The sequence below is a fragment of the Chrysemys picta genome, chromosome 6 (genome assembly GCF_011386835.1).
Source record: "Chrysemys picta bellii isolate R12L10 chromosome 6, ASM1138683v2, whole genome shotgun sequence".
Lineage (NCBI taxonomy): Eukaryota > Metazoa > Chordata > Testudines > Emydidae > Chrysemys > Chrysemys picta.
Window position 1 is genome coordinate 13,519,949 of NC_088796.1, and position 24,915 is coordinate 13,544,863.

The 24,915-nt window shown below is 42.0% G+C and overlaps 1 protein-coding gene across 20 annotated transcripts in view; it reads right to left on the reverse strand.

Annotated features, from left to right (window-relative positions):
• Positions 1–24,915, reverse strand: part of PIAS2 (protein inhibitor of activated STAT 2) — a 64,634-nt gene that overhangs the window by 34,550 nt on the left and 5,169 nt on the right. For 8 of the 20 annotated variants that reach the window (XR_010588758.1, XM_065549965.1, XM_065549966.1 and 5 more), the window contains exon 2: positions 10,997–11,471. Coding sequence is in view for 18 of the 20 variants with exons in the window: in XM_065549965.1 (XP_065406037.1) it covers positions 10,997–11,471 (475 nt within the window). In the remaining 2 variants the exon portion in view is untranslated. Of the gene's footprint in view, positions 1–10,996; positions 11,472–13,885; positions 13,931–17,902; positions 18,057–23,460; positions 23,612–24,915 lie in introns of those variants that run through there. The other 12 variants (XR_010588759.1, XM_065549980.1, XM_065549979.1 and 9 more) reach the window with 5 other exon arrangements.

Genomic DNA, 24,915 nt, shown 5'->3' on the forward strand with positions numbered 1-24,915 from the left:
CACACACACACACACACCAGAACATAAGAAAGTGGAAGTACCCATACCAAACTGTAAGAGGCTAATTAATTAAGATGAGCTATTATCAGGGGGAGGAAAAACAAACAAACAAAAAAAACCACTTTTGTAGAGCTAATCAAGATGGCCCATTTTAGACACTTGACAAGGTGTGAGGATACTTAACATGGGGAAATAGATTCAATGTGTGTAATGACCCAGTCACCCCCAGTCTCTATTCAAACCCAAGTTAATGGTATCTAGTTTGCAGATTAATTCAAGCTCAGCAGTTACTCGGAGTCTGTTTTTGAAGCTTTTCTGTTGCAAAATTGCCACCTTTAAAGTCTGTTACTGAGTGACCAGAGAGGTTGAAGTGTTCTCCTACTGGTTTTTGAATGTTATGATTCCTGATGTCAGATGTGTCCATTTATTCTTTTGCATAGAGACTGTCCGGTTTGGCCAATGTACATGGTAGAGGGGCATTGCTAGCACATGATGGCATACATCACATTGGTAGATGTGCAGGAGAACGAGCCCCTGATGGCGTGGCTAATGATGTTGTCATTTGAATAAATATGAGGCCAGAGTTGGCATCGGGCTTTGTTGCAGGGATAGGTTCCTGGGTTAGCATTTTTGTTGTGTGGTTGCTGGGGAGTATTTGCTTCAGGTTGGGGGGCTGTCTGTAAGTGATTGACAGTGAGGACTGGTCTGTCTCCCAAGATCTGAGAGAGTGAGGGATCATCTTTCAGGATAGGTTGTAGATCTTTGATGATGCGCTGGAGAGGTTTTAGTTGGGGGCTGAAGGGGACAGCTAGTGGTGTTCTGTTCTTTTCTTTGTTGGGCCTGTCCTGTATTAGGTGACTTCTGGGTACTGTTTCTGGCTCTGTCAATCTGTTTTTTCACCTCAGCAGGTGGGTACTGTAGTTTTAAGAATGCTTGATAGAGATCTTGTAGGCGTTTGTCTCTGTCTGAGGGATTGGAGCAAATGTTGTATCTTAGAGCTTGGCTGTAGATAATGGATCGTGCGGGGTGTCCTGGAGGGAAGCTGGAGGCATGTAGGTAAGTATAGTGGTCAGTAGGTTTCCGGTATAGGATGGTGTTTATGTGACCGTCGCTTATTAGCACAGTAGTGTCCAGGAAATGGACGGCTTGTGTGGAATGGTCTGGGCTGAAGTTGATGGTGGAATTCCTCAAGGGTTTCTTTTCCATGGGTCCAGATGATGATGTCATCAATGTAGCGCAAGTAGAGTAGGGGTGTTAGAACAATGCTTCCTTAGCTCTCGTCCCCTAAGTCAGCCATAAAAATGTTGGCATACTGTGGGGCCATGTGGGTACCCATAGCAGTGCCGCTGACTTGAAGGTATATATTGTCCCCAAATGTGAAATAGTTGTGGATGAGGACAAAGTCACAAAGTTCAGCCACCAGGTTTGCTGTGACATTATTGGGGATATTGTTTCAGACAGCTTGTAGTCCATCTTTGTGTGGAATGTTGGTGTAGAGGGCTTCTACATCCATAGTGGCCAGGATGGAATATCACCAATGGATTTTAGTTTCCTCAGGAAGTCAGTGGTGTCTCGAAGATAGCTGGGAGTGCTGGTAGCGTAGGGCCTGAGGAGAGAGTCCACATAGCCAGACAATCCTGCTGTTAAGGTGCCAATGCCTGAGATGATGGGGGGGAGGGGGTGTCCAGGATTTCCAGGTTTATGGATCTTGGGTAGCAAATAGAATACCCCTGGTCGGGGTCCTAGGCATGTGTCTGTACAGATCTGTTCCTGTGCTTTTTCAGGGAGTTTCTTGAGCAGATGGTGTAGTTTCTTTTGGTAATCCTCAGTGGGATCAGAGGATAATGGCCTGTAGAATGTTCAGACTTGTTGACAAGTCAAGGGGCTCTCCATTTGTCCTCCCTGTCAGTGAGAAAAGGCCCATGACATTTTCATCTCTTAAAAGCAGAGAAGAGTGGGTGAAGGTTTAGAGATTTTGCCACTATGGCTCCGAAAATTGCCTATAAAAACTAGGATTGCAACAGGCAAACTTGGAAGCACTGAACTGCCACATTGATTGTACCATTGGAGGCAGAGAATTTGGGGAAAGAGCAAAAGGGGCATGGCCAAGCCTCTGAGCCTCCTCGAAAAGCCTGGACTGCCAGCATTTAAAGAAGGGAGTAGTCCAGAAATCTCAGATTGTGGGAAAGGTCAGGATCCAGAAAATATTACAAGTTGTTCTTACTATGCAGAAGGGGAGTTAATGGTGGGGCCTGTAGGTATTTTTTGGGGCCTGAGCTGGTAAAACTCTCATGATCATTTGGAAAGGCTAATGTAATACTCCTGCCTATGTGCGGTTTGGTTTTTTAAGATAAAAAAAACCAACACCACCACCACACTATATTGCTAGTATGCAAATATATGAACTACTCATCCCTTCAAAAAGTCATGTGGGAATAACTATACTCCTTAGCTGCTCAACCATAAGAGTCTATTTACCCTCCAAATCCCTAATTCTCAAATACACACAGTGAGTTGTTTGTTCTTGGTCTCAAGAGCCTTCCTGGGTCTACTAAATGGGATTGTGCATAATCCAAGTCTGTTTTATTTTAAAAACAGTTCTCTCTCTCACACACACACACCCCAGTAGTTAATTATCTAGATAGATTTCATGTAAAAAACCTCATATGGAACTAATTACACCAAGTAAAGCCCTGTTTAGGGCTTGGCTGTAGCCAATCTCTAAATATTCATTTGTAGAACTTGATGTGCACTTCATTCAAACGGACAGTAAAAATGGCGTTTTAAGGGTTCACTCTCTCTGAATAAAACTCTAGCTCAAGCATGCCTGGTTTACAAATTTTATTTTTATTTTTTAATTTTTTTAAGTGTTTTTCTGGTCAGTCCTGCAAACAGCCTGGGAGCTAAACGTCAAGCAAAATTCTTGACTTCTGCATCATCACTGGTAATAATTCATCAGGCAAAATTCTTGCACTCATTGACAATTGTGCAAGGCTAACAGAAGTAAAACACTTCTATTGACTTCTATTAAATCAGAATATGCACAGAGAACACATTTGCTAAGTAAGAGTGGTGATGTTCCTCCCCACCGCCCAAAATCACTTGTACAGCCTTAGTCTAACATGGACACCAGCTGAAACCACCTATGACTGTTCTACTATTGAACGTATGGCAGTGGATACATTTGCCAACCATGCTCATCATTTGACACCAAATTCTTCAGGAATTCAGGATAAATGCTATCCTTGCGAGCAGCTTTTCCTTTTTTAGTGGCTACAAGACCCTTGATTTCTTCTACTATGCAATACGGGGATATATAGGTGAAGTGGCAGAACTTTGTTGGATGTTTAGAAAGAGCTCTTTCTAAACCTTCTGTCTAGCCAAACAGGTCAGTTTTGGTTTTTGAATTACAAAGGAGGGTGAGGTGACAGCATTGGCTGTCACTTTTGGTTGACAGTGTTTTTCCCAGGTCAGTGACTTCAAGCTCACAGAGTAGTGCCCAGGCTTTATTACTAGAATAAGCGTAGTGAAGACCCTCCATTATTTTGTTCCATCTTTTCAGGCATGCAGAGTTCAATGACTATTAGTGCTTTTGCTGTGCCCAGATCATAGCTCTTCTCATACTCTTCAGCTGCCAGCAAGAAGCATAGACCATGCGATAGCTATGAGGAACATGTTTCACAGCACCTTTGGTAAAAAGATAAACAAGGCGGTCAGAGATTCCTGGGACTGACCAGATATGGTGTATCCTTTCTATAATTACTGTGGCATATGCAATGCACAGCTAAACGGACATGCAGAATAGCAGAGCAGTGTTGGCCGCAAGCAAAGTTTCCAAGCACTGTTCGTGAAGCTTTCAGAGGAAAACCACTATTGTCTTTCATCAGAAAGCAGAGGTCTGGTTTGTGTTCAGTGTTCTATCTGCCAGAGCAAAAAGTCCCTGATTTTGAACTTAAACAAAGAAGGTAGACATCTGCAAATGAGGTCCACCAACTGCATCATGTCTGCTATAGCCCTATTGTGAGTGGTAGCTATTTAAGTCACCAAAGTACAAAGCCAAATTTGGGGGGGGGAGGGGAGGAGAGGGGAGAGAATGGTAATACAGGCTTCAGCCATTCAAGATTTGGAGGTCTGCAAGCATTCATTACGGTCAGTTGTCCAAGCTCTTACTGCAGCAACAGAAATTCCCATGGTCTTGAGGTCCTCCAGGACTGAGACATCTTTAAGACCATGCCCAGGCCACACTTAACATCATTCACAGTAGCAATGAGTTCATAACCATGAATGTTGCATCTTGCAGTTTGCAGCATGAGTTTCTTGATAGATTATCAGCAGCGTTATTCACCTTGAGAACTCTTAAAAGATAGCTAGTAATACTTAGCAGGTGACAAGCCTAAAAAGCTGTCATGAAGTGATAGTCACTGCCCTCTTCAAACGTGGGAAGCCAACAAATGATGCTGCCAACAACTGCCCGATATCACTCCTCTTCACAATTTGCAAGTTAATGGAGAGGGTCTTACTGGCCCATCTCACCCCATCCTTGAGGATGCTTATGGCTTTGAAAGGCTGAAAAATATTGCAGCTGAACACATTTTTTAAAAAGTGACTTCATAAGCATGATACCCGGTAGGGAACAAGGAGAAGGGTTTAATTTCTTCAGGAATGCAAACATGTAGCACAATTATGCTTTTATATTGTGGCCAGCTTCTCAAGGTGGGAATACCTGTCCATTTCCTCTTCCTAGTTTTAGCATTAATTTTTATCCAGTCTCCCCATATTACCGGTCGTTCCCACTGTAATAATCATTTAAGGAAACTTTGCTGTTTGGTTCTATACTCTGTCTAATTTAACGTTATCTGTCAAGACTATCAGTTACTTTTACAAATAAATACCTGCAACAGATTAAATAAGCATGAACCAGGAGCTTTTCTGTTACTTTATATGGTAAAGAAACCTTCTAAAAATCCTATATGAAATCTGCACTTGGCTACAAAAGAATATCCCTAAATCAAAATTAAGTGTTTCATCATGACTAAAACAAAAGCAGCTCCACAAGCCACCCGAAAGTGGAGATCACTAGAGGCACAATGCACAGTACTTTTAAAATTTAAACGCCCTACAGAAATACTAACAACAAAATGAAGCTTCAATACCACTAGAAGATAGAGAGGTACTTAACTAGCATTGCTCTCAAAACATAGAGCTGGAATGCCATATCTCATTGCAGTTGCAGGATATGGTTTCACTTTCATTGTTTTCAAGGGCATACAGATGCAAAAAAAATAAGTGAAATTTCACTCCAATATTAGTCATCTTTTAAAGAAAATGTACTGAATTCTGTAAGGAAAATGCTATCCCCGCCAACAAGCCATGCACATGTATATCAAAATTTGACCCCAGATCTCTTTGGGAAGGTTTCCTATGCTGACTCTACTAATTGACATTAGTATTATAAAAGCAAAAGTGGTCCTTGTTAGAGTCCATTAGGAAATGGATACATAAGAGAAAATATAATGCCACTATATAAATCCATAGTACACCCACCCCTTGAATACTGCATGTAGTCCTGGCCATCCCATTGCAAAAGAGACATACTAGAATTTAAAAAGGTACAGAGAAGGGCAACAAAAATGATCAGGGGTATGGAACTGCTTCCATACAAGGAGAGATTAAAAAGACTGGGACAATTCAGCTTAGGAAAGAGAACTGGGGGGAGGGAGGGAGGGGAAGAGAGAGAGAGAGAGAGAGAGAGGCCTGATAGAGGTCTGAAAAAAATCATGAACCGATTAGAGAAAGTGAATAAGAAAGTGTTATTTACCACTTCACATAACACAAGAACCAGGGGTCACCCAATGAAATTAATAGGCAGCAGGTTTTAAACAAACATAAAGGAAGTACTTCGCACAACTCACAGTCAACCTATAAACCTCATTGCCAGGGGATGCTGTGAAGGCCAAAAGAATAACTAGGTTATTCTATGGAGGATAGGTCCATCAACGACTATTAACCAAGATGGTCAGAGCTGCAACCCCATGCTCCAATGTCCCTAAGCCTCTGACTGCCAGAAGCTGGGACTGGATGACTAGGGATGGATCACTCAATAATTGCCTCTTTCTTCATTCCCTCAAATATCTGGTAGTGGCCACTGTCAGAAGACAAGATACTGAGTTAGAGAAGACCATTGGTCTGATCCAGTATGGCCATTCTTATGTTCTTTTTTCCTTGTTAATGATCTGTGTCCTTATATTGGCACCCAACACCACAGTATATAAACATCCAATATCTACAAAGGCTAGGACCTCTGTCTTTAATCTAGCACATGGGGACTTTCATTTGAGCCATGGCTTGAGTACCTGCTACATACAGCCATATTTTCCAGAGTACTTCAGACTAGTTTCAACTTTTGGTTCAGGATATACAACAGTGAAAAAACAGTTATCCTGTACCCTGCCATTTAAGAATAGTAATATACGTAGATTGTTTATAAACAATCCACAAAACTTTAAGTAAAATTTATTTTAATAAATGTCTTAATTTAAAAGAAAAACTGACAACCACCAAATCTCAATTACAACTTCCTTGCAGTATGTTGATTTGTTTGTTCTTGGTTCAGTGCTTGCAATACTCAATATCAAGTCATTTTCAAGACCTAATCAGTTTCCTTTTTATCATAGCCATTGTAGAGAAACAGTTTACATTGATGTAGATTCAAAAAAAACAAAAACAAAAACACTTAGTGTGTTCATTGCCTCACATTTCTCTGTCAGCAAACTCACTTACAGCATGCTGTGCACCCTGGAAGATACAGACGCTGCCAGAGCTGGTTGAAATATTGGGGAGAAAAAAAAAATTCATGCAGGTTTTCTACCTTCCTCCTCAAAAACAAAAACAAACCAACCCAGAAAAATTACACATACTACCATACAAACCAACCCCAAGATCTGGAACATCTAAAATGTTTCCAAAACCAGATCTAGCCACTGGCTAAAACCAAGACAGGTGCACTACTCTCTTCCAGGCTGTACCAATACACGAAGAAACTGCGTTAGACTACCTGGTTAGTAGTAACCCAATGAAGCATGCTATAGGGATATATAAATAGTTGGATTACACTTGCATCCTTGTTTAAAGTAATTCTGTATCCATATAGAAGTATTTTTCCAAAAAGGTTGCCAGTTGAACACGATCATGCTGAAGATCTAACTGTGGTAGTTATTCACACTAATGGAACAAGCCATTACTTACCATCAATAATTTATTATATCATTAAGACATGTTCACAGCTCTGAAAAATTAACAAGCCAAATAAGACACACAGTTATTATTAGGGCTGTAAAGCGATTTAAAAAAAATTTACTGCGATTAATCGCGTCATTAATCACAGTTAAACAATAAGAATACCATTTATTTAAATATTTTTGGATGTTTTCTACATTTTCAAATATATTGATTTCAATTACAAAGTGTACAGCACTCACTTTATATTTATTTTTATTACAAATATTTACACTGTAAAAAACAAAAGAAATAGTATTTTTCTATTCACCCAACATAAGTACTGTAGTGGAATCTCTTTATCATGAAAGTTGAAGTTACAAATGTAGATTTATGTACAACCTCCCCCCCCCCGCCCCGAATTCAAAAATAAAACAATGTAAAACTTTAGAGCCTAGAAGTCCACTCAGTCCTACTTCTTGTTCAGCCAATTGCTCAGACAAACAAGTTTGTTCACATTTGCGGGAGATAATGCTGCCTGCTTCTTGTTTACAATGTCACCTGAAAGGGAAAACAGGTGTTCACATGACACTGTTGTAGCCAGTTTCACAAGATATTTACGTGTCAGATGCGGTAAAGATTCATATGTCCCTTCATGCTTCAACCACCACTCCAGAGGACATGCAACCATGCTGATGATAGGTTCTGCTCGATAACGATCCAAAGCAGTACATGTTCATTTTCATCATCTGAGTCAGATGCCACCAGCAGAAGGTTGATTTTCTGTATTGGTGGTTCACGTTTTAGAGTTTCTGCATCGGAGTGTTGCTCTTTTAAGACTTCTGAAAGCACACTCCACACCTCCTCCCTCAGATTTTGGAAGGCACTTCAGATTTTTAAACCTTGGGTCAAGTGCGGTCACTATCTTTAGAAATCTCACATTGTTACCTTCTTTGTGTTTTGTCAAATCTGCAATGAAAGTGTTGTTAAAACAAACAACATGTGCTGGATCATCATCCAAGACTGCTATAAACATGAAGTATATGTTAGAATGCAGGTTGTTAAAAAAAAAAAAAAGAGCAGAGACATGCAATTCTCCCCCCAAGGAGTTCAATCACAAATTTAATGCATTTTTTTTTAAACGAGCATCAACAGCATAGAAGCATGTCCTCTGGAATGGTGGCCAAAGCATTACAAGCAAACATATTAATGTTTAGCATGTATGACACGTAAATACCATGCAATGCTGGCTACAAAGGTGCCATGTTAACGCCTGTTCTCACAGTCAGGTGACATTGTAAATAAGAAGCGGGCAGCATTATCTCCTGTAAATGTAAACAAACTTGTTTGTCTGAGCGATTGGCTGAACAAGAAGTAGGACTGAGTGGACTTGTAGGCTCTAGAGTATTACATTGTTTTGTTTTTGAGTGCAGTTCTGTAACATAACAAAAATCTACATTTGTAAATTGCACTTTCACGCTAGAGATTGCACTATAGTACTTGTATGAGCTGAATTAAAAAATACTATTTTTTATTTTTACAGTGCAAATATTTGTAATCAAATATAATATAAAGTGAGCGCTGTACACTTTGTATTCTGTGTTGTAATTGAAATCAATATATGTTGAAAAACCATTCACTAATATTTAATAAATTTCAATTGGTATTCTATTGTTTAACAGTTTGATTAAAACTGCAATTAATCGCAATTATTTTTTTTTTAGTTAATTGCATGAGTTAACTGATTAATCGACAGCCCTAGTTGTTATATCACTCGCTCAGCACCAGCGTGCTTGGTACTGTACAAAACCAGAAAATGATACAATCCTTGCCTTGTGGAGTTTACAATTCAAAAGATTAAGTTCAATTGAGAGAGAGAGTATAGGGATCACTTATAAAAGATTGCGTGAAGAAATGGGTTTTAAGGAAAGAGGGAGCTACTAACGAACGACAAAATAGTCTATCCTAGTCATGCGGGCAGGTACAGAAGAGGGGAGGGGAAAAAAAGAAAGTAATTAGGAAAAGAAAAATCCCCACAATAAGCAGGGAGCGTGAGGGAAAATGAGAGCAAAGATAGAGGTAGAGACCACCTTATGTGCAGTCTTAAAGGCATGAATATTAAATGTGATGCAACAAACTGAACTGGGCCCCCCCCCCCCGCGGGAGAAGCAGAAACCAACATTCACAAAGATACAATATTATGTTTTCAAGGAGCTGAATTTAGACCCAGATTTTGAAGGTATTTAAGCCTTAGTGCACTCAGCGTTGCAACGCCTATATCATTTAGGAGCCTAAATCTCATTTTCAAAAGTGATCTAGGCACTTAGAGCCTTGGACTAGATCACTTTTGAAAATGAGATTTAGGCCCCTAAAATCACATAAGCATTGCAACACTGAGTGCACCAAGGCCTAAATACCTTTAAAATCTGGGCCTGAGGATAAGCAGGACTTCAAATTGCTGTAGTGCACACAACAGCTCTATTCTGTACTCCAATAAAAACAGTCACGGCATGTCTACACTTGCCATTTAAAGCACAAAAAGTCCCTTTTTCCATGCAAAAACCGCGAGAGCATCTACACTTTCCAATGACTTTTTGCGGTGAAAGTTTCACCGCAAACAGAAAACCACTTCCACGAGATGCGTACAGTTCTTACCGGTGATACGCAAGTGAAGACACGTTCTTCCTGTTCACACAGCTTTTAGCGTCCTGAGGATATCCCACAGTGTCTAAGGTGACCACTCTGGCGAGCAGTTCTGCTGCCAGGTAAACAGACATCCGACCCTCCCCCTGTAAAGCCCCGGGAACTTTGAAACTCCCCTTCCTGTTTTCTTGGCAAGCGCTCACTTATCGGAGCAAACGATCCCCTGCTTAGAGCCATGCTGAGCCACTGGAGCTGATCAGTGTTTGGGGAGAGGAGGCTGTGCAGGGACCCAGGATGCCCCGCGATCACCCCCCTTTCCCACAAGGCCTAGCCTCAAAATGGAGAGAGCTGCACTGTGGGATAGTTCCCCTCAGTGCGCTGCTCTCATCGGCGATGGAAGTGCTGCAAATGTGAACACGATCTGATGCCTGTGGAAGTAAGTGAGAACACAAACCGGCACTTTTCTTTTACAGGTTCCCTATCACTGGTGAAACGGACAGCGCAAAAACTCTGCAAGTGTAGCCATAGCCTCAGTCAATAACAGGTAAGGTGAACAATCATTTCTGCACAACCAACATTCATCAAATGATTAAATCTACTTCACTCATTTGGTATAATGTCAGATTCATTATGGAAGAGCGAGGCTCTTCAGACCCTACCCTGAAAACAAACATCTCAAATTTTCTGTAGCTGGAGGACAAGCTAGCCTTGACAACTTCCTTCTAGCAACGTGACAGCGCAATTTGTGATCACACACAAGGATCAAAAATTATTTTCCAAAATCCATTTTCTACTGGCCCTTGTAGGTTTCTCCTTGCTTATACTGATCATAGGTACATTTTGCTGCAAAGATCATATAGGAAGTAATTTCTTTAGTATTTTGAAAGGCAGAAAAGAACCATGATTTTGAATGTCACTTGGCTGCAGGTAAAGAACATTATTGCTTCTGAGAGTGGAAATTAAAGCAATTTATAAAATGCCAAGCAGCATTTACTGTCTTTACAAAGTGGAAATATTGACCTCTATACAAATGTCTAATTTGGGAAGCTCACTATTTTATGGATCTGGATTTTCTGATCAGATGTAATGATCAAAATGATGGTTGCTTTAGTCAGTCTTAAATTAAGCAAACACTTACCTAAACTTGTAGGTTTAATGAGAACATCAAGCACATCATAAAATGGGAGGCTTTTTAGCTGAACATCAGGATGGACAGGTGGAATTGGAGGTGATGGTTGCTGCATCTCAAAGTGAGGCTTAGTGTCTTGAAGCAGCACAGAACCAACAGGCGACGAAGGGGATTGAGGGGTGACTGAAGTAGAAGGTAGTGGGTGGATTCCAGCAACAGCCAAGTCAGGTTCCACAGGAGAGGAGCTACTATCCAAATTGAAAACTGAAGGTTTTATAGGTGACAAGTCAGACAGACTTTCAATAGTCCTTGGGTACCGACGCCTATAAAGCTCTCGGATTTTAATTTGAACTGCTGGGCTGCAGCCACTCTTCAATAAATGCAGTGCCCTCATCAGGAGGTCATGTTTGCGCCCACTTTTATTACGTCCAGCAAAGCCCAACAACACTTGTAGTTCAGAAACTCGAAAACTTGATACCATATTCTAAAGGGAGAAAAAAAGTTAAGGTCAGCACAGTACTCCCAATATGTATAGCATATAAAATTCATTTCTGAAAGTAAATAGATTTTTATAGCTCAGGTTTAATATTTATTCTTTAAAAACCGGTAGTGCCTCTCCCTAAGTATAGCTTTGCCCCTTGCGCATTTTCAAAATTTGAGTATCATGTTGCCTATTCAACTAGACTAGTGTTTCCTAAAAAGTGGGATCACTTCCTCAGGCAGGATCAAAAGGAGGTGCAGTTCGTTTCATTCTCCTGAAGAAGGGCTCAACTTTCCAGAGTTAGGGAAACAGTGAACTAGACAGATAACTAATTTTGCAAAATTTCATATGAATTATGAATTATCATTCAACTTTACTTTGGAAAAAATCAGTAAAATAAAATTTTAAAAGGATTAGCAACTCATTTAAAAGGTAGTTTTGATGACTTTTTTTTTTTTTTTTTAGTACCCATCATAGTGCATCTAGGTTCCAAAAAATAGTTATTACATGGCATTTTATAATTAACGCATTAACTTTCGGAACGGTCTGATTTTATGCTTGAGAAAATTAAAAGGATACTGCCAACTTAAAACTTCACACCTACCTGACCTTTCCCCCTATTATCACAAGTAACACCTACAAAAATAAAACCTTTCTTCAGACTGTTTACTTTGTGAATTTGAGAGTCCTCTGTGTTTAGACTGTTTACTATTTCTCCTACATATTCTGCTAGTCGGGGTCTATTCCACAGAGAAGATAATTTTTAAAGAGAGAAGGAAACATGACTGGAAAAATGTTTATGCAAAACCACAAGATTGGCGGGGGGGGGGGGAGAGAATAAATCAGAGGCAGGTTAGTACATGAAGCTACTTGAGATCTAGTCAGTTTAACAAAAAAAATTGCAAGTTGAGTGTTCCTTGAAGAGACTCATTCAACACAACAGGGGGACCAGTTGCTGAGCTGGTATTAAAACTCGAGTGGAACCCCGGTTATTCAATCTATCTGGGACTAGAGCCAGATCGGATAACCAAAAATCCGGATAAACCAGAGAGAATGGTTTCTCAAGCCCCGGCCACTGTCTGCCCCGGGCAGCTGGTGCTTTGATAAATATGGAGAGCCAGATAATGGAGGCTTGGTTAAATGGGGTTCTACTGTAGTTTATTCCTGGTTCCCAGACAACGTTCTGTAAAGCATGTCCCTCTATCTTACTAGGACGACAACTAAGAGCCTCATTTTCATAGGTGTGGAGCACACACACTTCCCATTGACTTCAGCTGGAATTGAGGGAGAAAGATTAAGGGAAAACAGGAAAACCAGACCATAAGTTTCTATTATTTCTTCCCTATTACCATTAAATACTCAACCTCAATTTTATCCTTTAATTACTAACCTTGAATATCTACAATTTAAATGTTTGAAGTGGGGTGTGTTTTTCCTAGACTATTAGCAGTTGACAGTAATTGTGATTGGAAAGGTAGTTTCTCATAAGTGTGCGATTATGTCTTGGACAGTCTTGAAATCTTTTTAGTGGGAATTCCCATTAATACTTGGCTAACAGATGCCATCTAAACGTACTATGATAACTGGCAACAGTTATTTCAACAGTATAAATATGGAGAGGAATTATGTAGAATGATACATGATATTGCTAGAAGTTACAGAATCGAAATTGCTGAAGGGAAGAATTAGGGTGAATATCAGGAGAAATTTCATGAGAGTGAAACACAGTAAGGTGTGGAATGTGGAAGTCTTCCAGGGAAGTAGAGGGAGTCCCATGATCTGACACACTCTCGTATTTTGTCCAGGATAGCTTTAAATGTACTGTAAGTAACAATACTAACTATCAGGGAGATAACCAGATGACCTAAATAGGAGTTTGAAATGGCAGGGACCTAGGATTCTATAAAACGTTATTTGTTTACTGCCAAATCATAAATGGTCTTGAATTCTTGAAAGTAAATAAAATATTGATATTGGAAATGGTTGACAATACATTTCAAGATAGTTTTATCCCTTATTTTGGTATTAGAGCAGATAAATCCATCATATAATTGTGGACAAGGTAGGTAGGGAAAAAGTTATTTTTAGTCTAAACCACAGTTGCCTCCACCAGAACAGAGATGTAACACAGTTACTGATTTGTTATCCTACTCTTCCCCCCATCCCCTATGGTTATATAGTTCCCAGCTCTGCATGTCCAATTCACATCACTCACTATACAGTTATTTCTCTGTAACAACTTGGTATTAGAATCACTATCATCATGATCTTTGAACTTCTATTTTTCAAATAAATTTACTGTGGATAGATATGTAACAATTCTCACACTATACAGTATAATACATCTGCTAAAATTAGCACACACTCAGAATTCTCAAGTTGACTGCCCCCCAATAAAAAAAAAAATTAAAAATCACCTCAAATTCTCACTCCCTTCAGTTAAATCAGAAAATCTCCAAAAACTACACATGGAAAAAAATAGATTAGAGATAGATATACATATCCAGCCATCCAGAAATGACTACCAAACTGTCAAAAGGACATATTTTAAAATCCTTCAACATATTTCCCTCCTTCAGGTCCAATCATGCTCCCTATGAAGTCAAATTTTTAAGGTTTGTTTTTGGGCTTGGGATAGAGATTTAAAGAAAACGTTGGGGCTTTTTAAAAATTAGCTTAAGTTAACAGTTTTAATTAAGAGTCTTACAATGTATTTCAAATTTAGAAAAAATATTAAAATCTTATTATTTTCCTATATTAAAAGAAAGATACTTAATTGGCTTAACATGCTCTTGGATGTCAGACTGTTTATATACAAAATGCAACAAAGAAATTTAATAGCCATGTGAAGTTCTTATTTTAGGTTTAGGGAACAAAACTTTTTGCTGATAGTATTTATGGAATCCATTTTGACTAACAGAATTTAAACCAAAATGTAATGTGGGAACTCTTTCACGCAAGGGTTAAAGAAACAGGCTATGGCTTACAGTACACTTTCCATTTCCCTTACTGCTGCTTCTGTGCATTCCTGAAAATTAATCAAGGCAAAATTTGCAGTCAAGCATGTATAGAAACAACTCATGCTTAATGTGGACATTCTAAAGACTAGCATTTTGCTATCGCATATTAGTATCAATGTCACAACCCGCAAGTTAAATGGAGAGTCAATGCACCTCAGATGCATCTTGTAAGTAGAAAAACCATGTACACTGCATTGATGCACAAAACTTGTGCTTTTGAAGAAAAATATTGCTAACATCGATTTTACTGCAAGTGATTAAACACGCTCATTAACAGAGCATTCCATTTAGAGCTGGATTCTGCTTTCCCTTTAAGTCAACGTAGTTTTGGATATGTAAGGAATGCAGGATCAAGTCCTTATTTCATAATTTATTTCCTGATCCTGCAAACAGATCTGCCAGAATGGACCTTATGTTTCTATGGATTCCCATCAACAGGAGCCTGTAGGGGCATAAGCATCTACTCTTGTGCATCTATTTGCAAGATCATGCCTTAGTAATTTCCAGTAAATATTTCCATTTACAAGTTAGACCTAATGTAGGTTCCAAAAAGTTGTTTTCATTTTTTTGTTTGTTCTCTAGACACTGCAAAACTAGAGCCTAGTTACCAGCGTGTTTTTCACACTACTGATCTGGGCTATTGATGGTACTTTCATGATTTACTTTTAATTTCCAGTCTCTCTTACATATAACCACCTTCACCCTTTTTTAATCGAGGATGCAAGCTTCAGATGTAAAAATCAAATCTCTTCCAAGCTACGACTTCATGCTTTGTAAAAGTTTCACCCAATCAGCTTCTCTTTTTGGGGGGGGGGGGAGGGGGGGGAGGAGAAAGTTTGAAGGAAGTTCTGTTGGACCATGTTTAAGTTTTAAACAGGAAAAATAGTCTGGGAACTTCAAGCATTTTTCCTGTGCTTTTATAATTCAAGTGTGTTTTTGCAAAAACAAGATTTTGAAGGTCATTAGATCCAAATAATATAGACAGGAAAGTTTCACCCATTTAAAAAGAAGTTGAAATCAAGTAAGAAGTAGTTACTATTCAAAAGCTATTCATGATTGCTTTGAAAGCTCAGTCCCTGTTCACTTGCTAAACTTAAGACTTGAATTGAAACAATCTAGGGAATTTAGGTATTTTCCACTGAAATTAATGGAAGACATGTCTAAATCCACTACTCCACCTGGAAAAAACCTCAGCCAAGAAGTACTTGAATCTCTAAATTTTTTTTCCCAACTCATTTTGCAGTCTGCAGACTGCTAATAGTGCTGCTGATGCACTTACATACCACCTTTCATCCAAAGATCTCAAGACTGTCACAGGCAATGAGTAGAGCCTATCAAATTCACAGTCCATTCTGGTCAAGTTCAAGGCCACAGAATTTGAAAATTAGTCAATTTCACATTTTCAGATGTTTAAATCTGAAATGTCAGGATGTTGTAACCGTGGGGGTCCCAACCGAAAAGGGAGTCATGGGGGTGGGGGGTCACAAAGCTGTTGTGTGTGGGGGGGAGGGGGAAAAGGCACGGTCCATGGGATTGCCACCCTCACTTCTGCGCTGCCTTCAGAGCTAGGTTCTGAAGGCAGCAGCCCCAGAACTTCCTGCAGTCACAGGAGGTTACTGGAGGTGGAGGTGAGTCTGACCTCCCCCATGCTGCTGGGAGTCCTCCTAGCTGCTAGTCCCAGCTGGGCTGGGGAGGGACAGGACTTGCTCTTCCCTGCCCAGCCCCAGATCTTCCTGCAGCTGGGGTAGGTACCCCGAGGTGGGTCTGATCCCCCTGAGCAGCTGTGCAGGGGAAGATTAAGTCCCATTCATTCCCAGCCCGGGGAGGAGGGCAGGGACTAGCAACTGGAGCCAGGGACCAGGTAGGAGCCCCTGGCTGGGGTGCCCCCAGCCCTGCCCCTCCCATCCAATAGCTTGATTTCATGGTCTGACACCTGTTTCACGGCCAGGAATTTGGAAGGACCCTAGCAATGAGAGTTTATGTGATTTGGCCAAGGTGGCTCAGCAACACTGTGACAGACTCAAGAACAGAACCAGGCTGCCTGATTCCAGTTCTCTGCTCTACACTCATGTAACAAAAATTATGTTAGCAAGATTAACTCGAAAATAAGTATGTGCATTGAAATAAATGGATCTATGCTTGTTTACACCATCTGATTATCTAGCCCTAAAAGGGAGGGCAAGAAGAAGAATACAATTGATAGCTAATGAGGAAATGTATAAATTAAGCAGTAGGTTTTCCAAGCTGCATGCATCCCAGTGCATGGTATTGTAAACCATAACTGCATGCTTGTGCTGGATGCACACAAATCTCTGAAAACGTGGCCCTACATGCTCATCACTCAGGTATTAAGGAGCAACCCATAGTTTTTTTTTATCCTATGAAATGGATGATCTCACTTTTCATTCTTTAAATACTGCTTGTGTGAATTACTGGATCTTAAAACTCTAGAGTATTACAATTCATCTCTTCCCCCTCCCCCCATTTAATATTTAAGGTATCAAACCTGTAACACAAAATCTCTGTTCAAATCAGTGGGATGTGTGTGTGCAGGGACTGCAGGATGAAGTCCCAAATGTTACAGATTACCTTACAGCTACAATCGGTTATTTTATTAAACATAATGAATGGAATGCTCTAAACAATGTTGAGATCTCTACAGCATATAGTTACAGACAATTGTTCACTGTCTAGTCACAGCTGCATTCCACCACTCAAGTTTCATCAAGAATTACACATTGGCTTTGGGTTAGAAATCATAAACCCAGAGCCCTTGATGCAAGTAATACATTACAAAAACTGAAAGATGTGCACAATGGGACATGACAAGATAAACAAAATTCATCCACTTTATAATATGCTGTTTCCTTCCTGGCTAGCAACTGAGAACCCACGCTTTAAAATGCAGTATTCTACTGGATAAAATTAAATGTGTTAAGTGCAGTGGTTTTAAATTTTATACTTGAACAACTAATGTTACACAGTATGGCAATAATACAGTATACTGTAGATATACAAAAATGTTTTATATACCTGCACATCCCATAACCATTTTCTTACTCTATTTCTTAATACTAAGGACACATATAGCACTTTACATGTTATAAACATTGTACAAATACTAACTAATCCTCACAATACCCTAGTTAAATAGGCAACTATTCTCCCCATTTTACAAAGTGTGGAAATGGATGCAGAAAAGTTAAGTATCTTGTCTTTGGCGGCACAAGGATTCTGTTGTGCAACTGAAGTTTAAAACTCAGAAGTCTGAGACTTCCAAACTTGCATACACTCCTCCGTGTTTTTTGACTAGGAGGTTATTAGTCCCTTGCGTTGTTCACTGATTAGATGTGTGTCAGCAAGTATTACCCAGTCAGAAAGCAGATGTAGTTATTAAAATGAGATGCTACTTACTTTCCATTGTTTACAAGCCCTAACGAAACCTGATGTGGATTCAAACTTCTTTTTAGGTACAGAAATGTGGATCCACTTGAATTTCTTTCTGCTGGCACATTCTTCTTTCCTTCCAAATGGCATGACAGGTTCCCAATGTCACACCTAATGTTTCCTAATGTAAAAGGAATTAACATGTATATTCTGGTTCACCTAAAACTTTTCTATTGTCCATACAAATGGAAGTCTTGCAAGAGACAAAATATTAAGAGAAGCACAAAATTGTGCTTCTTTCAACCTAAACCTTAAAAGTTCCTCAGATTGCTAAAATGCTTTTAAAAGAAACACCATTATATTATACAGTTAAACCATCTTGATCAGAATTCATCTGATCTTTCCAGAATGTTAAGGCCTGTGAGAGGTAAGGCTTACGCTGGATGTTTTGGTGACAACTTTTCTCAAGACTTTCTTGAAACTAAATTCAGAGTATTGTTTTGCTCGGGAAAGAGAATGACCATTTCTACAAGAGACAACAACAGCTTATACTTTAATGCAATAGCCTTTGGTGTATTTGTATGAAGTATAATAAAAAGCATTCAATTTTACAAACTAAATTGTACTGAGACAATCCGTGACACCTCTCCAAAAAAATTGGGAATATGGTGGCTCCTACAAGATTTCCTGGTTTTCTTTACCACAATCAAAGGCTTTCTGCCTCCAACCCTTTGGTTGTGGCTCCCCACACAGTATGTTAATACCACAATCATAAAACACAACATAAAAATGCTCCTTCACCCCAGAAAACCGAGCACACTGCATCTACAGCATCCCCATACTCTGCTGGCCTAAAAAAAAAAAAACCCAGAATCAAGCTTGAAGTCTGAAATCTGATCTGCTGCTTCTAAACTTCAAGCGCGCTTACTAATAAAAATTGAGCTTTCCAAGCTGCCCTATTGTCCCTTCACAAGACAGATAGAGACCACATATTGAGGTGAACAGCGTGCTCGGCATCAGTGCAGCAAGCAACTCTGCCATGCGTCTGATGAAGTGGGTTCTAGCCCATGAAAGCTTATGCCCAAATAAATTTGTTAGTCTCTAAGGTGCCACAAGGACTCCTTGGTTGTTTTTGCTGATACAGACTAACACGGCTACCACTCTGAAACAAACAATACTGTAGATTAATCCACAAAACACTAATTTAGGGAGGAAATTTCTGGAGGTTAATTCATAAAAGCGGTTTGAGAAGAAGCCATTCTCCTCCTTGACTGTGGGGCATGCAAGAGTGGCTGTCAATAAGCAACTTCATACCTGTGAATTGAATTTCTGTAATTCAAATCCACTAATCCAAACAGGTGAGCTTCATGCTCAGTTTTTTAAACTGTGATTTATCAGTGGGAGTAAAGGCCTTAATGGCTAGACATGAACTGCACTTCTCTCTCCAGCAGCCACATAGGATCACAAAAAGGGATCCTAAATCACCACCTTCCCTGTGCTAAACAGACATCAAGATTGTGATCTGGCTTTTCTAGTCCAGAGACTGACACCCCAGTTTACAGGTAAGATAAATAGAAATAGAAACATCACAGCCATCACTTTGGACCAACAGTCACTATCTAGCATTACCCTACAACTTTTACAAAGAAAGGGTAATCCAGGGGTTAAGCACTAGCCTGGAACTCAAGAGACCCAGGTCCCTACTCCACTACAAACTTCTTGTGTGACCTTGGGCAAGTCATTAAGACCTAAATGCATCTAAAAATATGGACATTACTCGCTCAGCAATGCAAGGCCTATGTGACTTAGGACCCTAAGTTTCACTGAAGTCAATAGTACTTAGGTCTTGCAATGCTGAAATACTTCTTAGAAATCTGTACCTGAGTCTCTCTGTGCCTCACTGTCCTATCTGTAAAATGGGGATAACAACATTTCCCTCAGAGGAAGTATTCTGAAAATATCTACATTGAGGATTGTGAGGCACTGAGGTGCTATGATAATGGGGATTTTTTTTTTTTTCCTAGCAAGGTATCTTATCTAAACCAATAACTGAGGCAGGAATATAAACTGGGTACAAGGATAAGGGAAAGCATCGTTTTTCTCATCAAATCCTACCCTCATCATGGAAGTTGGAGGCTCCTATCATTTACAACGAATATGATCTTGCCCCTATTCTCTACTGCAGCGGTTTTCAAACTTTTTAAGCTTCCAAATAATGCAGTTGACTGTGTACCCCCATTGGAGGAAGGGTCATAATATACCTGTGAAAACGGGGAGGGTCGGGGGGGTGAGGAGGGGGAGAGGTTAAGGTCTGTAAGGGATCACATGATGCATTGTCTGCCAATACAGGCTTTTTCCTCACATGCCTCGACGAAATTTTACGTATCCCTAAGGAGTAGCGTATCCCAGTTTGAAAACCACTGCTCTACTGGATCATTTAATTCACCACATTAGTAATAATATAAAGCTTTCTTGGATCATACAGCCCTCTATCAGCCATAGCAAGGGACAATCTACAGAGGTGTGTATGGTTTATTAGCACATCATACAAATCACATCCCTGCCTCAAAGGGCTTACAGTTAAAACTACTTTAGCTATGCACCTGCACAGTAGTAATATGCTTAAAAACCACATACAACTTACTTCCTGCTATTTGGTGTTATGAGGAGATAGAAGATAGTGGGGAAGATAAAGCAGCACTACCAACAATCGAATTGTAGAAGGGGGAAATTTACAGAAGTTTCCATCTATAGAAGTATGGAGAAGGAAGAGTCCCTTCCCGACAATAACTTAATAATTTAAGCTGTCTCAAAACCTACATCGTCTAGTGAAGAAATGCAGGATGTCCACCTTCACACTTGACATTTCAGATGTATATTTCCAATTCACTCAACGTAATTACGGACTAGACGGAATGAACTTTATGGGAACTTTTTATCTTATACCTCCTTTGAGACAACACCCATTTTGCTAAATCCTCCTTTCTATTGCAAACTGCAGGTGGGCTAAAACAAAAAAGACTGACGTTTCCTGGTATAGAGTTTGTAGAGAGACAAGACAATCGATAGTATGACATGGGAAGGGGGGTTGAACACTAAACAAGCAAACCCAAAAATGCCAACAAAACAAAACCACACCTATATTGCATTAAAAAAAAAAAAAAAAAAAAAAAAAAAAAAAAAAAGAAGAAGTCTTACTAAATCAAATCAGAAAGAAAGCCCATATTCGGGAAGACCAAACTCTGCTCTTCCCTCAGATCCTATCTGGATTAGTCCTGTGGCACCTTATAGGGTACATCTACACTTACTGGAGGGTCCAGCGGCAACCAATCGATGTTCTGGGATCGATCCCAAAAGTGCTCGCCGTCGACACCGGTACTCCAGCTCGGCGAGAGGAGTACGCGGCATCGACGGGGGAGCCTCCCTGCCGCGTCTGGACCCGCGGTAAGTTCGGACTAAGGTACTTCGAATTCAGCTACGTTATTAACGTAGCTGAATTTGCGTACCTTAGTCCGAAGTGGAGGCTTAGTGGGGACCAGGCCATAGACTAACAGACGTATAGGAGCATGAGCTTTCGTGGGTGAATACTCACTTCTTCGGATGCATACTCCCCCCGCCCCAAAAAATCTGCATGCATCCGAAGAAGTGGGTATTCACCCACGAAAGCTCATGCTCCTATACATCTGTTAGTCTATAAGGTGCCACAGGCACCTCTGCTGCTTTTAAAGATCCAGACTAACACAGCTACCCCTTTGATATCTGGATTAGGAATTTTGTGTGAAAAAATTCCCCCACCAGAGCTATGGTTCCAACAAATTGGTCAATGTTAGCACTGGCAGGAGCCCTAACATAGGCAGAGCTCTGGCAACTGACAGTGTTTCCCACATGTTAGTTAAAAGTGGTGAAAAGTGGCCTGGCTACTAGAGCTTCCTCTACACCAGGGCTCCCACTGGTGCTAGCCCTGGGGTTCATGTTAATTGTGACAGCAGAAATCCCTACCACAGACAAAGTTTAAGAGCTGTTCTGCAAACGTCCTACACATAGAACTCCCACTGCAAGCATGGCACTCTTGCAGACTTGGGCTCTACTTACTAGAATTAAGAATATAAAAGAAAATGTCATATACCAAAAAAAGATGTTTGCAGATGTTTTAAGGGAATTAAAAAGATGTTTATATTTTTAAAAAAGCAGAAGTAGTCAGCTCTTTGCATTAGACTTTTAACAGATATTTCAAAGAAAGAAATGTGCTTGATATTGAAAGTGTTTACAGGAGTTCAATGTAACTGTGTAAAAAGACATCAAGTGAAAGTGGGTAGATGGAATAGTTCTGCCACAAAAAATACCGGATTTCCATAGCCCTTGGATTTGTGCATATTGTTCACAAATTTGCATTCAATTAATTTATTTCCATGGCAAATTTAACCTCTCAAATCTGATCTTAAAAATCAGTTTGAGTCGCCCTCTCCCACAATTAATACAAAATGATACACATTTCTGTGAAACAGAGAAAAACTGTGCCATACATGACCGCAGAATTGTTTCCTTTCAGATCTCAATTGCAAATCATCTCACTTAGTAGGCAGAAATTTTCTATACTAGTGTAAACTGGATGTAATCATAAGGATGATTTCAAGATGTCGGAAAACAATCTCAACATGAAAATGGAAACCAGGATTTGCAAGTTTTCCACTCCTCCACCACTTAAAAAAAAAGTAAGACAATAGAAAGCATTTTTCTTGAAGTCAAAGAACATACAGGTGAGGACTACAAGGTCGTTGAGATGTGCTAATGAATGATAGTGTGTGTGTGCGCGCACAAAGCACCTTAATTTGAGGCCTGCATTCATCTCTAACTTCAAGTCACATTTAAAAGATAGCTCAAGTGTCCTCCCTTTTTAAAATAATTTTGATTATTTTCCGGTAAGAATTACTGGCAGCTCTCTTTCTTTCTCCCCCCACCCCCAAAAAACTGGCTATTTTATACTAGTATTAGTTTATCCTAGCCAAAGATTAAAAAAAAAACAAAAAAACAAAAAAAAAAGTCCCATTCACATTGAATTGGGGGGGGGGGGGGGGGGAGGAAGGATTTCTCTCCCCACTCCCCATCTAACTCTGGTAAATAATAAATAGAGAGATCAGCGCCCGGGCATGCAATCACAGAAAGCTCCAGATCTGGGGAGCAGGAGTAGGGCACCTCCACTTTGCCCCTGCCCCCAGTCTCCGTTTGAGAATCATGAATGCAACCTGGACCCTCAGCAGTGTGGGAGCACTGGGGGGGCGGGGGGCGCACCCTGAGGCGCAGATTGTGAAGGAGACGGGGGGGGGGCTAGTGGGTCAAGACCCCGCGGGGCTGGAAGGTCGGGGGGGAGGGGCAAGACCCTGGGGGGGACTGGCAGATGACGGGGGACCCCCAAAAGGCGCGAAGGAGCAGGTGAGGAGTGTGGGGGGTCAGACCCTATATCAATGACCGGCCCCGGCTGAGAGGTCCCGCCCGAGCTGTGGGCGCGGGGAGCCCGGCCGCTCTGGATGGCAATGGCGGGGGGTGATGGGGGTGGTGGGGCTAGGGATGGATTTTTTTTTCCTCACCCTCAACGCCTCGAAATCCGCCATTTTCTACCCGCTGCCGCCGCCGGGCGCCGCCGCAGCCGCCACCATCCTGCACCCTCTGTGCGCCCCCCACGTGACGGGGCGGGCTCCGCAGCCCATCCGGCCCCGCTGCGCACGGGGGCGGGACGAGAAGGGGAGGGGGGCGCTCGGCCACGGGCCCCTCAGGGTGCGGGGAGAAGGGGTGGTTTCGTGCCCAGGCTGAGGGGACACGGCATCCGCTCCCCCACAGCATCTCCCTTCCCCATGGCATCCGCCTGCCCCCTCTCACCCCACCCGACAGCACCCCCTCCCCCACAGCACCCCCGTACCTGGCAGCACCCCATGCCCTCCCCACGGCATCCGCCTGCCCCCTCTCACCCCACCTGATAGCACCCCTCCCCCACAGCACCCCCGTACCTGGCAGCATCTCCCCCACAGCATCCGCCTGCCCCCTCTCACCCCACCTGACAGCACCCCCGTACCTGGCAGCACCCCATGCCCTCCCCACAGCATCCGCCTGCCCCCGCACACCCCACCTGACAGCACCCCCTCCCCCACAGCACCCCCGTACCCGGCAGCACCCCATGCCCTCCCCACAGCATCCGCCTGCTCCCTCTCACCCCACCTGACAGCACCCCCTCCCCCACAGCACCCCCGTACCCGGCAGCATCTCCCCCACAGCATCCGCCTGCCCCCTCTCACCCCACCTGACAGCACCCCCGTATCCGGCAGCACCCCATGCCCTCCCCACAGCATCCGCCTGCTCCCTCACCCCCCCCCCGACAGCACCCCGTACTTGGCAGCACCCCATGCCCTCCCCACAGCATCCCCCTGCCCCCTCTCACCCCACCTGACAGCACCCCCATACCCGGCAGCACGCACCCCATGCCCTCCCCACAGCATCTGCCTGCCCCCTCACACCCCACCCGACAGCACCCCCTCCCCACAACATCCCATTCCCTCCCCACAGAATCCCCACCCAAGAGTATCCCCCTTCCCCACAGCATCCGCCCACCAGCTCACACCCCACCCGACAGTATTCTCTCCCCACAGCATCCCCATACCCCCCCTTCCCCACAACATCCACCTGCCCCCTCATACCCCATGCCCACCCCACACCCGACAGCATCCCCCTGCCCCCTCATGCTCTCCGACAGCATCCCCTCCTGCACAGCACCCCCATGCCTAACAGTGTCCCTTCCCCACAGCACCCCCATGCCCTCCTCACAGCACCCCCATACCTAACAGCCCCTCCCCACAGCATCACCATTTCACCTAGTACCTGACAGCATATCCTGCCCATGTCATCACAGTTCCCTCCCCCCCGCCCCCATCACATACCCTCCCCACAGCACCACAATGTCCCCCATCTCTCCCTGACCTGACACCATATCCCCCACATCCTTCCCCATAGCCTGTGTTCCCCACTACGTCCCTCCCGCCCCCGGCACTGTT